The sequence below is a fragment of the Rhea americana genome, unplaced genomic scaffold (assembly GCF_003343005.1).
Source record: "Rhea americana isolate MKP2758 unplaced genomic scaffold, rheAme1 scaffold_160, whole genome shotgun sequence".
In the NCBI taxonomy this organism is placed as follows: Eukaryota; Metazoa; Chordata; class Aves; order Rheiformes; family Rheidae; genus Rhea; species Rhea americana.
In genome coordinates, this window is record NW_028185706.1 from 335692 (window position 1) to 353170 (window position 17479).

Consider the following 17479-nt stretch of genomic DNA (forward strand, 5'->3'; position numbering starts at 1 on the left):
TAAAACGTAATGGTCTGTGATAAGCAGGCTAGAGGATCTAATTATCTTCATGGCTTTCAACTCAGCAAATCTGAGAATACATGAAATGTCCAATATCTTTGTGGTGGTAGAATARGTACCCTTCTTGAAGGATTTGAGAGAGACACGGAGCTACCGGAGAGAGTCCAGCATAGGGCTACGAAGATGATGAGAGGGCTGGAGCAYCTGCCCTGTGAGGAACGGCTGCGAGAGCTGGGCCTGTTCAGCCTGGGGAAGAGAAAACTGAGGGGGGGATCTTATCAATGTGTACAAGTACCTGAAGGGAGGGTGTCAAGGGGACGGGGACAAACTCTTTAGTAATGCCATGGAACAGGCATAAACTGAAACACAGGAGGCTCCRCCTGAATATGAGGAAGAACTTTTTTCCTGTGAGAGTGTCGGAGCCCTGGCACAGGTTGCCCAGAGAGGTTGTGAAATCTCCTTCTCTGGAGATATTCAAAACCTGCTTGGACGCAACCCTGTCTAACATGCTCTAGGTGACCCTGCTTGAGCAAGGAGGTTGGACTAGATGATCTCCAGAGGTCCCTTCCAACCTCAACTGTTCTGTGGTTTGGGCCCATTGTATTTAGGACTTACCAGACTAGTTTGAGAGTAGTGCGGATTTACAGTTACTGAGCTTAAAGCTGGCCATATTATACTTCATGCAAAAAAAGGCTCAACAAAATAAGCCAAAACAAACAAGCAACCACCAAAAGAAAAACAATCTTGGAAACTGAAGTGCTGCTTTTTTCTTTTTCTTTTTCTTTTTCTTTTTCTTTTTCTTTTTCTTTTTCTTTTTCTTTTTCTTTTTCTTTTTCTTTTTCTTTTTCTTTTTTGTTACAGTGAAGTTTTTCGGTAAAATGTTTTATTTTTGCTTTTTTCACAGGTGATATTGTTTTGTATCAATGCAAAAACACTATTTTTGATAGGAAATTTAAAGTTGAGTTATCAAAAGTAATTGTGATCCTCATTAGTAGAGCTTTCTGCATCTCATAGGCAGCTATTTTTAACTTTTGTGTGAMGAGTTTAATACAGGTATATTAAATGAAGTTAACAAAATTGTTATCTGTATGCTGTTACCAATTTCCACAAAATTAATTACTGATGTTTAATATGTAGCAATTTTATTTGTAAATGAGTKTAACAGCTTTTATAAATAAGTCTAATACTTCTTTCCAAAGTCAACTTGGGTCTAAGGTTATGTCTGTATGGATTGATGTGGAGAAACTTGTTTTTGCTTTGTTCTTACTGTAAACTGGATAGATGTGAGCCAGATCAACGTGAAAGCAAATGAAAGGCTAAAAGGCTGAGTTCAGTAGCTTGGACKGCACACATTTATATGGCCTTAGTGCCTTCGTGATTTAGTTATTAAGCTAGTATCTCCTTAACCACTGTGTTGTATGGATATACGAGTTCAGGCGATAGCTGGAAGATCTGTGCTGTGCTTCATTGTGTGGTATGGATCAGTCCCTTGGCTCTCTAGGCACTTTGATATTTTTGCAAATTTTACCTCAAAACTATTTCTCAGTGAAGTTCAGAGTGGCACAATGTGGGCCAGTGGTGTGCAGAATTTCATGCATTACCAGAGTTCCAGGAATGTCCGGTTCACTTGGATAAACTAATCTAAAATCCCATTAGTTTAAATGCAGGTGACCTTTCTTTAACTGATATTCATTACAAAATCAGAAACTTCATTCTTCAGCAATATTCTGACATACAAAAATTGAGCCTTCTTAAACTCAAGAAATAAATGAACAGCAGGGCTATTGTTACCAACTCACCAAATTAAAAAAACCTCTRCTACTTAGGAAGGTTCAGTGCAGCTACTTATCAAGGCAGTAAGGATCATAGGAGGAAGAGGTCTTTCAGTTCTTTTTTTTTTTTTTTAATGAATTCTGTAGAAATTAAATAATTTAAAGAATAGTTTGGCTCTGGTGCGAGGCTGATGTTCTTAAGATTTCTTAAGATTTCTTTGTATCGAAATGGTGAGTGTTATGAAAGCAGCTTTTATATATATATATATATATATATATATAAACACTATCACGTTTAAAGTAAATGCCATGCCATTTTTGGATGTTTCCAAAACTAAGGTGCATTCTTTCACCTTTATTCGAGAGCCTAGGTTGAAAAAATACATTAAGTTTTTGTGTTGATAGGCTAGTTTCCAGTGAAATCATAACAAACTTGATGTATAAAATATCCACTCATTTAGGAACAGTTCTTTTTCTTACGAAAGAGGCTAATACACAGTTYTGGAGGTGGAGTAGGAAGTATGTTGACTGTTCTGCATTTTGAAATGCATTGAGAAAAAGGAAATTGAAGTTAATACTTTCAAATAAAATAYGCTAGATTGAAAGAAGGGGTTTTATTCTTGGTGATCTGGAGACGGAGGTTGCTTTTTCTTTATGTAATGCTGTTGCTCCAAAAAGGACTACTTATCCATTTCAGCACCCAGGTATCCTCTAAAAATCTAGTGATCCCGTAAACATRATTAACAGTATGTCTGAGTCTTTGTTGAATTCAGGGTTTGATTTGTTTTATGTCTTGTAATTAAAACAAGAGTGCAGAGTTTATACATTCCATTTATATACATTTCTTATATGTATGCATCTATATATTTCAAACTTCTGTAAGAACTCCTGTCTCTTTTCCAATCTCTTGTCTTAGTGCAAGTAATTGGTAAACCAGCATATGTAAGCACTAGACTGTGGACTTTTATGTTTGTACATGTCAAACACTGAAAATCTATTATATGAGGCAATATGCACAAATTTTTGCAATTTTTGCAATTTGTGTTGTTTTATAATCAAGCAAAATGTAAACATCATGTATTGAATTTTTTCTTGCAATAATATTTGCAATAAAAGGTGTTACTTAATGATTTATTTTTTATGTATATTCATATATATATATATATCTATATATATTTTACTTTTTTCAGTCAGTATGTTGTCATGAAGGGCAGGAATGTCCAAATGGCAAATCTTTTTCCTGTGCCTATTCATTTTTTAAGTGCACTGCGCTTTGGACAGTATATTCTGTGTCTGAAATTTCTGAGTGTTTTTAGTCAACTCCAGAAGAGCTTTGCACTGTAAATGATCTATATTGTGTGCATATACTGTAATTTTGACTCTTTCGGCAAGAGCAATGGAAATCTAATCGTGATTATTACTCACAGTCAAGTGCCAAATGCTCTAMGTCAAATATTAGAAAAAGATGTTATCTATCTTGTACCTAAAAACTAAATATAATGAATAGCACATCTTTTGTTTCTTCACCTTTTATCATAAATAACCTATGCTAATGTAAAAAGAATCTAGTATGAAAAACAGATGKCTTACTAGGGTCACAACTGTAAAAACAAAACTTTGCCAGAATTGACTGCTAGCATCAAATGATACTGGTATTACGTTGGAATATGTTTATTTGCTATGTTTCATATTTTAAGGCTTGCACCGGAGGTGGATGTTCAGTAAGTGAAGCTAGCACAGCTATAACAGATGAGAGTTCACCAGAAGGTGTTCCTGCTCCAAAAGCCCAGTCATATTCATCTGACTCCTTTAACATCTCATGGGCTAAGCCTGAGTATCCGAACGGTAAGTGAACTCTTTTAGCCTCAAGTTAAAAAGATGATTAGTAAAGGTAAATTAATATTCTAAATGGCAGCTTATATGTGGTGCTTAATTTTTAATGATCATTTTAGCACATAAAATACCTGAGATAGTATCATTGTCTGTAGCTAGGAGATTGTGGTTTTCAGCTTAACATACAGTTTCAGTGGCTCAAAAGTGCTCCCTTTTGATAGTTCTTGTGTACTGCATCTCGTTGTTTAATGTTTTCCAGGACAACTGAGCTGAGGACGTAGGCATTCTTGAAAGCACATCGGTCTGCAATGTTCGTTAAAACATTCGTTGCTTTTACATTAATAGATACGTGGTAATCATTAGATTTCTGTTCTGCATAATCAGCTGGAAGTTATACAGTTGCATTGCWGTGGAAGTTTAATAATGTATTTTATTTTGTTTAGCAATGTTTTTCTCTGTGAAATAATGATGTCTAAAACTTTTGGAGCAATTGAACATTTCTAATGGTATTGTACAGTATCATGTGACCTTGGATTTCACCTCAATTTTATTATTTTGCATATAAAAGTCTAAATTGCAACAATCAATTCATTAAGCAACAGAAATGTTTTTCATCATTGTAGTATCTTATTGAAATGTGTCAGTTATTTTTCACGATGATTTAACATAAATTTCATTTTTCACTTTGTTCCTGCAAGTTTGCCCCTTCTTTCCACTTTGGAAGAATGCCTACTACCTATACAATTTAATTTCTAGGAATTTCAAATGATTTTTTAAAAATTAGAGATTTTAAAGTTATGTACTTATAATATTCTGTATGTTCTACTTGCCATCTGCTGTTAAATAATCTATTTGATAATTTACGGTTCTTCRTATAGTTTTTTTGTTTAGTTGGTTTTTTGCCCTCTAGTCCCTAAGAAACCTCCTAACCCTGTTACTAAAATGCCATCTGTGTATGTGCAAAGGCACAGGGAAAGATAAATGATTAGGAAAAAGAAAGAAAAAAAGCCACACATATGACTTATTGACTAAGATCTGAATCGTTTTCAATTAAATAGACATTTTTTACGTGTAATCATTCCTGTCAGGACCCGATCTTGCTATCTTTGCACACAAAGATAAATGGTTTAGAGGTGTTTTTAACTAACCAAAATACACATATACACACACAYGCACACATGTGCGTGTGTGTATTTATATCTCAGTGAAGCAGGATAAGGACTGTAGATTGATAAATTAATCTTTTAAAACAACCGGAAGGTGGGAACACATGACTAAATTTGCACTTTGTAACTTGTTATTAATACAATATTAGCTGTATAACTTTCCTTTTAAAGCATGAGCACTGTAAACCGGTTGTTAGGAAAGCTGTGAATTCAAGCTTTGGACTAGCAACAGATGCAATAAGAATCAGGGGAGTTCTGTAAAATAAATGATATTTTTGTGTCCCTTGTTCCCTCATCCAAGGGAAGTGGAGGTTTCATCAGTCTAGAAAACAGCGTGATTTACCTGTATATTGAGATTTTGACCAATAGGTAACTGTCTTACCAAATTTGCTGTATAGCTTACTCCACGGCAACACAGAGCAAAGTTGTCTGCAYGCCACCAGTGTGCGTTTCAGAAAATATTCGGAAGCATTTTCGCTGTTTTTCCACTCTGCTGCCTGTTGAGTACTTTCCGCCTGGAATTGCTGTTATTCTCTGGTGATGCGTGGGAACCACGTGTGCTGCTGTTAGAGGATTTTCGTTAGGTTCAGAGTTGGTAGAAGGGATTCAGCGAAGACGGTTGCTGCCCGTCTGCCTCACAGGGAAAGGCTGCTTCCTTGTCTATCTGCGAGCTTCGCTGAGCGGCCAGGAGTGGAAGAGTTGCCATTACCTGAGCGTTTGGAGCCAGCAGGGCACTCAGGAGGGGAGGGCCTTTGCGCTCTCACTGTGGTGTGCGCACACGAGCACAATCGTCACGAAGGGATATCTTAATTTTCTCTCATTTTCCTTCTCCTCCTCCCTTTCCTTTTTGAGAGTTTCAGGAAGAGTATATAAATAACAACACTTGGTACCATTCTCCTATTTCTTTCTTTCCAGTTTCTGATTTGCATCCATTCCCTTATTTCAGGAAAATAATTAAAAAAGAAAAGAAACACCGTCTAAAATTTTTCACTGACCAACTGCTTTATCAGAAAAAATTGCATTGTTCAGAGACTTCGTTTTATTCATTTTAAGAGTATCTTTTGGGCTGCCTAGTGACAACATCATGCATAATCGCTCTCTGCGTTGGTAATTTAAAACCGTATAAGAGGCTGAAAAACATCATAGTTGAGAAGATGTAACAATATGGAAATATTATAGTGATATTTTCRAAAGCAGAAAAAGACCGGTAGAAAAAATTGCATCTTAAGTTTTCCTGCTTCATTGTCTTTACTGTTGTCTGTTCAGGTTTACAGGCGAAGGACGTAGTATAATCCTTTTTTTTGGTAAAAGCATAGAAACTGTTTCTCRCTTTCAGCTTCATTGGTTCAAACTCTGTGTGTTTCAGTCCGCTCGGCTAAGCAGTGCTTCCTGAAACTCCCGACCCTGGCTTGGTTTCAGGTGGAAACGTAAGAAACGACAAGATATGCATGTCATTAACTGACATCTCCTTAGCAGGTCTCCGGGGCCTTTCCTTTCTCTCCCTCTTTTTCTGACAAGATATTACGGAGGAAGGTGTTTATTTYGGTGGCCTGAGGAAGTTGATTAGCTGTTGCTGATGTGGAGTAGGAACGTAAGCTGGCTGGTATTTGCACAGCATGGACTTTGTTAGATTCTCTTGATATATTTGGAGACCAGCTGCCTACGGGTAGACAAAGTTAAAGAGGCATTAATATACTACCCTTGAGGCTGCACGTGGCAAATAGGATTGCAGGCTACTTGGCTTATTCACAAAGATGGCACAGTGAAAAATAAAAAAGAAAGGTAAGATTTGAGACTTACTGGAATAAGGGAGCATTTAGCAGTCAGAATTTTGTTATCTGAACGTGGACATTGAGTTTCTGGGCTCCCTTTTTGGTRTCTTTACAGTCCGTTTACACTATTTTGTGAAAAATTGTTATCTTATGGCAAATGGAAAATTTGCCTTGAAGTTCCTACAGAATCATCACGTCACATATATGAGGTACAGAAAAAAGATATTTGGAAGATAATATACTGAATATATTTGTTGTATAATTCACATTTTCTGTTGTCTCAAACCAACAAAAAGTAATTGATGAGACTCAGGCCATTTCTCTGGCCTTATAAATGTTGCTTTCCAGTAGTCCCCCCTCTTCTTCTATCACTTACATGCCACATACATAGATAGTATAACATAAGCAATATAGACCATTTAGTTCRGGGTGAGATTTAGAGAGGGTCTGCAAGATGACGTGAGGCATCAGATGCTCTGTTTTAAGCCTTGCCTATTCTTATGACTTCAGCAACAAATCCATATATTCTTCAGAGCATACCCTTGCTGCGTATTTTGAGGTGTGCTGTTTTAAAATCCTTTCTTATAAAAGCAGCTTTATTTCTCTTCCTCCTTGAAAATTTTCCTTAGATGATCTTAGGCTTCTCAAAAACTTCACCTTATTCATGTAAAGATCATGCATTAAGATCAAGTCTCGATCTACACTGTATCTATCTTCCAAGGCCATATGGAACTCATATAGGAAATAAAAGATACAGTAAAAACGAATTTATGAAACTATTCAGTGAACTAATCTAGCACTTGTTTCTCCTTATGCTTGTGAGAGAAACTGCTTGTTTTCGTAATCAGTGAAACTCTTCATGTAGATAAATGTATTTTTTGCTCAAGATTTGACCTCTAGATTGTAGCTTAAGAATAATAGCTTGTAGTACTTTAGATTCAGTACTTCTTTTCATCTTCAAAGTCTGGAATTTCATTCAGATATTATATGGTCTTTTCCAGGGAGCGTGGAAGAGGAAGAAAAAGGGAATAGAGCTTGTAGATACATGTGCAGGGAATTCCTAGTGATTCTATACTTTGTTTTCTTTCAAAGAGTGAAATATAATTTTACTATAGTCAATACTGATTTTGTCTTCAGTGAAACCAAGATTTAATCCTAACTAGTTATAACTAATAATTACAAAAAATGGCATCTTTTCATGGCCATGATGTGCCACTTGTGAAGCCTTACGGTCACAAAAATATACAGTACATTTTAATATTTCATGGGTGGTAAACTTTTCAAAAATATCTAGCAAGCCTTGAGAAGTAAATAAAGTTTGGGCAGCTTTGAACCTTTTCTCAGTATGCATTAGAGACGTACGCTAACTGATTTTCACAATACCCTTGTGAAGGAGGCAAGCAATTACACTGTTATTCCAATTTCAAAAAAGATAACTGGCAAAATAGAGAGATTAAGTTATTTATCCCAGGCCAAAAAGAATTATTGCCTGATTTAGAATGAGAACTTTACATCTTGGAGCTGGACTACTAGCTCATGTCTTTTTTGTTCTGAAAAGCTCTTCTTTCTTTTCATTCAATAATTTACTCAATGAAAGACATATAAGGCAGAGGTAAAATTAAGAGATAATGCATCAACTTATTAAAGATGAAGGTATTAGAGGGATAAGAAGAGCTCACAATATCGACCAGCAAGCTGCTTCTCATAGTGCAGATGTTGCATAATGCTATTATTGCAAGAACATTTTAAAATAATGTCCAGTTAATTAATACTGAGTTAAGTGGGGATTCCACAGAGGTGCATACGACACCTATGTTAATATCAAATGAGTTAATTAGGATTAATACTGTTACCATAATTATCAAAAGAACTAATAATTATTTGTCCATTACTTTAAAGGGTYAGTGCTATTGCTATAAATAAAATACTTCATTTTTGTTCCTGTAAAACACATCTTTAATGCCAGTGTTCACGTTTTAAGGATACCTTTATCAGTCTTTGTTAAATGTTCCTCTTCTGAGATAAATATAAAATATTTGATAATTTGTTTGTTTATCACAGGACAAATACAAACCATAATGCCCTTGCTTTGCAAGCAACTACATAAGGAACCACAAAGAATTTTTGCTTTAGGAAGCCTACGAAATGTGGTAGTATTGGTAGTGTGTGATTTACCAGGACTTCCTCCCACCCGCACATCTCTGGTGTCTTGAGCTGAGTTTATCTTTCCTGGAAAAGAAAGGAAGGAAGGAGCCTGTAAATCACTACCATATTCAGCTCTGCATTGCTTTAGCATATATATCTTTTGAACTATCGCACTTCAAAGCTCAGCTGAAAGAGTTTAGTATAAGCTTTAATTTATGCAGCATCTCTCCATTCAGTCTTTACTCAGTTTCAATCATCTTCCTCAGTGTAGTTTCAAACAATTCAACTTTAAAGGAAGAAATGATGAACTAAGCTATTTTTGCATTTTTTTAAAAAAATTAAAGCCTCAAGCTTATCTTTTATGTGTCTTGAGATTTGTCATGTCCAGACTAACAGAATGGAGGGAAAAGCAATTCTGGAATATTTCAGTTACAGACTTGCAAAACAGTCCAGAAGAGCTTACACAGTCACTGTAAGACCGCCCTTCCAAGGCTGCCGGGAAGCCTCCTGATCTAGCTGAAATCAGTCAGAGCTGCAGACACTGAGCTCTTTCGAAAGCTATGCCGTGAACTTTTCTGATTTTTATTTGACCACCCTCAACTGGATTTCAGCAATCCAAAATAGTCTCATTCTTTTGTAACATAAAAATAAACAAAAATGCATCATTGTTACCTAAAAATGATGCATATTCTTGATTGATTAATAATATTAATATGTTAATTAGTAATATTATTTCCTGTGTTTTATGCAAAGTCATCATAATTTCAAAGGGCAATTTCAGTGGTTAATATAGGTCTTGTGTCTAATGGAAGCTCTTGTTTACAGGGTTAAGTGTGTTTGTGCATTTTTTTTTTAGCAAAGATGCTGACTAATGCTTTCACGACTCATCCSGCAGATTTTGTGTGATTGAATAAACCTGAGCAGTGCAGAAATCRGTACCCATCAGTCAGGCCAACTGAATTTTTATTTTATGTGCAGAATTCAGTGTATTTAAATCCATGTAAATGGATGCTAGAACTTCAAACAAAACRGAGAGTCAGCTGCCGTGATGAGTTTCACAAAATTCTAAATATGCAATTAACTGCCAGAGAGGCCCTTATACCGCTCAGTGGACAATAGCATCTTATATGAAACTGTATATTGCCATATAGCTTCCTATCGAAATGTGATAATTCTTCTAAAATACATTATTATAATCAATAAAATGGTTAAACTACTCTAGCTTGTGTTCTAGAACAGTGTGAGAGTCACCTTAGTTTCTAGTCTTTATCAAGAAAAAAATGCTTTAGTTGTATATTTTCATTCTTTTGGGGAAACCAATCTCATTATAGATGTGATGATCACACTGCAATTGCATATGGAACCAGAAGTGGCCATGTGAAACCTAACAATGACTTAAACTTTCATCGTAAAATGTTCTCATCAAATGGAATAAAAATTTCCCTTCTTTGCTTACCATAGCTAAGCAATATGGGGTTTCCAGTTTTGGAGGGAGTTGTGACAACTGCAGCTTTGTAAAATATTAATCCTCAGTAGATTTGTACTTTGACATTCTTTCTGAATTTATTCTTCAACTCATGAATTTTTGCTCTCTGAAACTGGGATGCAACTGTCTATATAGTGCRAAGAATTAGAAGGCATCCTCTGAACTGACTTCAGTTCTTCTGGTGAATCCTTTGGTAGCTTTGGATTTATTGACCTTAAGATTTCACATTTCAATAGCTTTTTTTGAAAAAAAAAATAGAGAAAATATTCAGCAGTGAGAAAAATAAAGGAACATCCTTGAGAAAAGGTCTCCTTTGCAGTTCAACTTCCAAAGTCCAAGCAAATGTGTAAGGTTCARCCCTCTTTAGTTCATGAACGTCGAAACACAGTATATGCATAGTTCATCARTTTGTAAACCGAATTCTACAAGATTCGTGCTATCCTATTATATGCCTTTGTAAGGATGGAGAGCTAGATTTCCTTATTTATAAGATAAACAAACAGCTGCAAATTTTGAGTTAGTATTAACCAATTGAACTGGAAAATAGCTATCTCCATTAGAAATTTTGCTAACGTTTTCTTTAAATTTGCAAACACTTTTTACTTCTTTAGATTGAATAGGTAAGATGCTGTTTACTCCAGGACTTTTTCTRCTGCATATTTGGAAGGAAACAGAGTAATCAGTGTTATTTTGTGGTTTTGTTTAGAAAAGTGGGTAAAACTGTTTTTCAGAAAAAAATGTAATAGGGTATCTTGTTCATTTGGTGTAAAAAACAAACAATCTGAGGTAATTATCACTCAAAATGAGTATTAATAAGCTGTTTGACATGACAAARAAAAGTTGTTACTGATTTATTGTAGGTATCATAGCACTGGCCTTCAACATTTCATTTATAATGTAGATCACTACTTTTGCTTGGATTAAAGCTGTTAAGATATAAGATAGTTACCCTAGTGTCTGTGGCATTAAAGACTTTCTTCCTAACTGTGATTGTACACATATTAAGTCAATACTATCACATTKTTTTTTAGGTATTATTACTAGCTATGGATTGTATATGAATGATGTTCTGATGCAGAATTCATCACAGCTAAGTTATTATGCTTATGGACTTGCTCCTTGGAGTCTGCATTCCTTCAGAGTTCAGGCGTGTACTGCGAAAGGTTGTGCTTTCGGTCCACTGGTGAGTACCTCAATTTGCATTCTGGGAGTGTAATAAATGTCAGATGGCAGTGAATATCAGAGTAAATGGTGATGATTCACTCTGGTCAGTACTAACCCATCTGGCAAAACGTGACATTTAAAAAAAAAAAAAAAAAAAAAAAGGATTTGATAGGTCATTGTTAGGCACTGTTCCAAAACAGAGCATAGGTACAGTAAAGAAGGGCAGAATTTGAGGCTGAAACACACATTATTGAAATTAAATAGAGTTAATACGTTTGAAAGCTGCAGATAAGGTTTAGCCAGTTTTATAAGGACATATATAAAGAGTTACTGTTTCAGTAATGAACAAAATTCTAGCTGCCTGAATGAAAGGACTGATGATAATTTGACCGTTCTGGAAGCCAAAAGTGGTAATACAAGTGCAAGAAAAATATGTTTTGTAAATATCTTTTGAATCCAAGTATATATTTATATTGGAWATATTATATTGGATATATTTTAATGTTCTTGTATATCATTCCATTTTTCAGAATTTGAGAATAGAGGAATACTAAATTTAACATATGAAAACAAGCCTTCTGTGGCTTTTTTGTGTTGTTAAAGACTTCATAATCCAATATAGTTTTATAGGGCTGTAGCTGATGAATAATTCGAATAATGCCTGCCATGCTTGGTGTCATGTTCAACTGTAACTAAAAATGAATGTTTGTTAATTCTGGAATGTAATTTTTTGATTAATTCAATTTTATGTGTGCACTTTTTGTTTACTAACCAGAAAAGGGGGRAAAAATAAAGAGAAAAGGGAAAAAAGAACATTTGATAGTTTTTTATGTTGTTCTGTGTTTATTTTGTATTGTAATTTATAACATCAACATATTGATGTTATATCAACCTATATTGTACTTTGGAAAAATTACCTAAAGAAGAGCTTCCAGGTTTAAATTTATGTTTTATTTTTTAACCACATTTCTAATAATCTTGCCAAGATTGCTTTCTTTCAGCTGCTGGTAACAGTGTCTACCTGCAGAGGATGACTCTAGACTTTATTAAACATTTTATAGCTTGAACTGCTTTGGTGGATATTTACTCTTAAAGCTTGAATGGCCATTTTTTGCCATTCTTGTACATATTTTTTACATTTCACAGAAACCCAAACACCAAACTTTGTTTAAGATAKTCACTCTAATGCACTGTGTTAATTRTGATGTTTAAGATGCTTTTACAGAYGAAGTATGTATATTTTCAATACTTCTGTTTTAATGCCTTCAAATAGGCATTGAAAGAAGAAAACAGAACAGCAGAAGYTAGGGTTTCTTGAWTGTTTTAGCAGCTTTTTTCACATCTCTGCTGAACTCCAAACTTGTGTCTTGACTTTTGAAACAATTCAAAGTAGGGATTGCTCTAGTTGAGACTCATCTGCATCCCATGATCGGTACACAAACTGTTTTCCAAAGCCAACGATCCATCTCTAATCACAGGAATTGAAGTATAACATCATTATTTAGGCTCACCTAAGTGCTGTTAGGAAGTTAGAACACTACATCTTCATTTGACTTTTTATACTGATTGCAGTATAAATCCAACACTTCAGGAAGGGGAAAAAAAAAAACAATCCCAAACTTTCCCCTCTATGAGTACTTGAAATAGTATGGGAAATACCTCCCAGGAGTAAACTGATAAGCTTCCAGCTATTTTTGTGTATTTCATGTATTTAATGTGACCTAGCTGATTGAAGGATGCTGTGTGACTGCCTTAAATACTGGATTTCTCCAGTTTACATTTCTGAAGGTGGATATGAAGATTTTAATCAGTTATGAGAGCATGACCAGTTTCTATCTTTCAGTTAGATTTTTGTTTGTTTGGTTGGATTTTGTTCAACTGTCTTTCAGTGATTATCGTTTACTTCAAGTGAAGTGCAAATCTGGGATAAGTGCATTCCAAGTTGCGAAATTTTAATCTCTTGCTAGTAGAGCCAAGTTAATATTTTGTATCTCTTCTAATTGTTTTCTGCTGCTTTAAAAAACAAAAACAAAGAAACCAAAACAGTTTATTGAGAAATAGTATATCCTGTAACAGATTCAGTAGACAAGATCAGATGGCCTTAAATTCTGCTGCTTTTGAAATGTGTTAATTCTTGTAAATGCCAGACGTAGAAAAATGAGAGAAATAAATGCAACATAGGACTATTCTGAAATAATTGGAAATAGCCAGCACTGAATATTTGTCATCTTTCCTCACTGTTACAAAACTTTAATTGTAGCTTTTTAGTTTATGTTCATGCTAGTACCTTTTCTTTTAACCTAGATGGATGACAATTTTTTCCAGTATTATTATTATTGTCTCCTACATTTAATGTTACTTATAAAATAGCAGAGTATTTTTATTTTTTAAGTTATCAACACATCAGAAAATAGCAAAAGATTATGTATAAAATAAGATTAGGAAAAGAAATCTGAAAAAAGGTTTTGTGGACCACATGTTTATATAGAGAGTGTACCTTTCTAAGAGGAAATACTCTTTTTGAAGCATACTGCAGAGGTCTAGCTATAGAATGAATTATATGTATTGTACTGACTCTAAACAGTTTTAGTACTTTTTGTATTAGGATATGAAGAAAAGACTTTGTAATACTGTAACATTCTTAATTTTCCCCTGAGAAGTAGTCATAGGTTAGGGACACAGTACAGATGTTGCTGCCATTTAGGATGTGATGCAGATTACTACCTAATCATGCTATTTTAAGAATATCTTAATCCTTTTCAGTAGAAAAAATAATTGGTTTTCATTTCTCCAATTTTCTGATTCTGTAGTTCGGAGGACCTGTGTTAAGTGACACAGCATCACAGCAGATTATTTTAGTTTAGAAAGCACAGTGTAGTCAAATTTTTCTGTAAGGATGCTTTTTGACTGAAATATCCGAATAATGAATGTGGCACTCAGCCAGTGAAACCTGAAGCTTTTTTTTTTTTTTTTTTTTTTTTTTTTTTTTTTTTTTTTTTTTTTTTTTTTTTTTTAAACATGTGAGTTATCCTGTAGATGTCACTGGAGCTGCTCACCTGTTTTAAATTTAATCTTGTGTTAATTTAGGAGCACATGTGTAGATATATTGATGCACATCAAAATGTAGGTAGACTTACACTTGTAAAACAAGATTTTCAAAATTTTACATGCTAAAAAGTAAAATAYTCATTTTTCAAGGACAGAGAAAGTTTGGTTATTTTGACGACAGAGCAGTTGTGACAGATTAAAAATAGCATTTATTAGCACTTCCATGAACTTGCATCTGAGAAGCACTTAGAAAGGTGTGAAACTATCTTATACCTTAGAAAACACCAAATAAATAATGTATGAAAAAGAAACTTGTTGCCAGAAATAAGGTARTAACAAATTACTTTGTTCCATAGTATTGAATGATAGCAACAATACTTGATTTTAAATACTGAGTTTCTGTAATTTCAAATGAGTATTTATTTATTCAAGTAAAAAAAATTCACACACATTACATTTTCTAGCTCTTTTATCATATTTTTCTCTTAAAGAYCTACTTATCATTGCAACATAAATTTGTTAGATGAAATTAGAAGGTAATTCAGGGAACAAACTATTCAGCAAAGGTTATTCTTTCTCTGTCAGATGTGGTAATTTTCTAAGGCATTTAAATGCATATGTATTAATGTTGTCTTTTAACTTACAGAAGTTCAAAAATCCATGGTCTTTTCTTGCCACTCCCTCCCTTCTCACTGAGATACGATCATGCATCAGGAGGAAGTGTAACTGTGTTTACAAGAAATGAGTGTTTCGTTCTTTTCCARTATTTGATTCCTGTGCATTATGGGGGTCTTCGTATAAAGAAAATCAGTTGTTGAGCAGCCTCAAACAATTGTGGGTGGAGAGAAAGTAAAATGCTTAAAAGTATGGACATACAGTGCTGGTGTTTTCTGAAGGAACAAYTTTTCTTAAAATGTTACGTTTCCAGTTCTTTGTCTATTTGTTATCTAAGGCAACAAACCGCTAGGTCGTGGTTGCACCTGCAGGTGGAGGCTCGGACAATGGAAGCCGCCCCTGAGGGTACCGTTGATGTGTTTGCTGCTGTGGAGGGGTCCAGAAAAGTTCAAGTAAAATGGCTTGCCCCAAATAAACCTAACGGAAAATTGACCTCCACAGTCCTTGTCACTGGTCTCTTCTATGCTGATGAAGGTATGTTTTTTTTCTTTATAGTATGAATAGCATGAATAGTATGAATCTAATGATAGCATTGGTGTTCCACTTTAATTTTTTTTTTCCAAAAATTTCCTTATCACTAAATTTTGTTGGTTTTTGCCGCTCAATTGATTATCTTAAAAATATCGATTCTGTTCTTTGAGARCTGCTGCTTTGATTTATGGTGCTTTACATTTTGTACAAACACGTAAATTGGCAAATAAAGATAAGCTCTCTGCACTCATTTAGTCTCTAGATATACACATGGAGTCTTATCTTGAAACCTTCACTCAGATAAGGAAGCTGTACTCACAAAATTTCAGTTGGTTTGCGTATTTAAGTAGGAGCCATTCATAAGAGCTGTTCCCTACTATGACTGAGCATGGATATACCTGAAATTTTTGTAAGCTATGGTAAAGAAGTAAGGCTTACAAAAAGCCAGCTACCTTTATATATAAGATTTTCTGAAAGAGTATGCAATGAAATCAGCCACTCGTTCTTAAAAAGAAGAAAGAAAATGAAACTCTACCCTTTATTTCCATATAACAAACAGATTCACAATAAAATACAAAAACCTGAAAAATAATAATAATCTGTTAAACCATATTATACCAAGGACTGCTGTCTTTTTTCCACTTTTTTTTTCCTAGTGTAATTTAAACCTATACAAAGGAATGCAGTCTGTGTGAAAATGTTATTAAATCAGTGTAGTAGTGTTAGACAATGATACTTATGTGTAAAAGGCATTAAAGAATGTAAAAGGACAATTTTTTAAAATGCATTGCACAATGAGAATATCTTTCCTTTGGTAATAAAACGCAATACCTTATCTAGTGTTCCTCAATTATATATTAAAAAAAAAGTAAAATACTTGAATAGTGAATAGGAATGAATATTTACAGAATACATGTGAGTATTTAATATGTCAATTTGAGCTATTAAGCATGCTCTAAGGTATAATAAATAATAAAATATTGTACGCAAATAGTGTTTATAAATTATACCTGACAATGTTGTCATTAATTTTTAGTGCATTTTAAATAGTGTGATTGACATTAGGCAACTATAAAAATGTTTTCTTTTGAGTATAATACAAAACTGTGGTTGGAAATAATGTTTGGATGACATTTAATCCTTCTATGTACCGTACACAAATTTAATCAGTATAATAAATGCAGTAGTAGATAAAGCATTGAATTACTGATGGCTTCGTAGCTTGCTGTTTTTATAATGCTCAGAATGAGAACAATTTGTTGTTTCCAGTATCAGTAGTAAAGAGAACACACGCTGTAATTTCTGTCCTCTAAGAAGTAGTATTTAAATGAACTTGTTTGTGTGCTGTTTGGAGAATGCATTCCTTGAAGAGTTTGATGTGTGGGAGGCAGTCTCAGCTGACCCCTCGTAAAGGCTGTTGTGTCCCTTTTTTATGCAATGAAGGCTTTGATGTATTCTGCTGTGAAGCACTTGTAAGATTATGGGAAGAAGGAGTGATGATCGATTTGAAAAAAAGCAGCAACATTTTGGCTGGACCCCTGACAGCACAGCCATTTCTGCTAAGGCAGCAGGGTGAATAATGCAAAAGCCATATTCCCCTTGTGTTTAATCTTGCATTGTTTTTGCAGAGAAAATTTCTGCTTGCTTTCTAAGTCATGTCATCCTCAGTTGTCATCCCGTCTCTCAAACCATCAAAACGGTATTAAATGTTGCAAAGCTGTGCAGCTAGAGAACTTTCAAAAGTCAGAACCCATTTGCAGAGCAGCCCTTGTAGAAAATGTATTCTGTTCTCGGCAGAATTTTCCTTCAGTTCTTTCCACTGAGAAGTTTACTGATTTCTCCCAGTGGAATCTGCTGGAATTTATCGGTTCATGGTTGGCAGTCACAGATTAAGGTAAATGTCGATCCGTAATGACCCTCTACATGTTAGTATTGCAGTAAAGCTGG

General features: G+C 34.5%; 1 protein-coding gene across 1 annotated transcript in view; it reads left to right on the forward strand.

Annotated features, from left to right (window-relative positions):
• USH2A (usherin) overlaps positions 1-17479 on the forward strand; it is a 399365-nt gene that overhangs the window by 199079 nt on the left and 182807 nt on the right. Inside the window, exons 34-36 of the mRNA XM_085300119.1 lie at positions 3470-3617; positions 11206-11357; positions 15373-15535. Coding sequence (XP_085156245.1) covers positions 3470-3617; positions 11206-11357; positions 15373-15535 — 463 coding nt within the window. The remainder of the gene's footprint in view (positions 1-3469; positions 3618-11205; positions 11358-15372; positions 15536-17479) is intronic.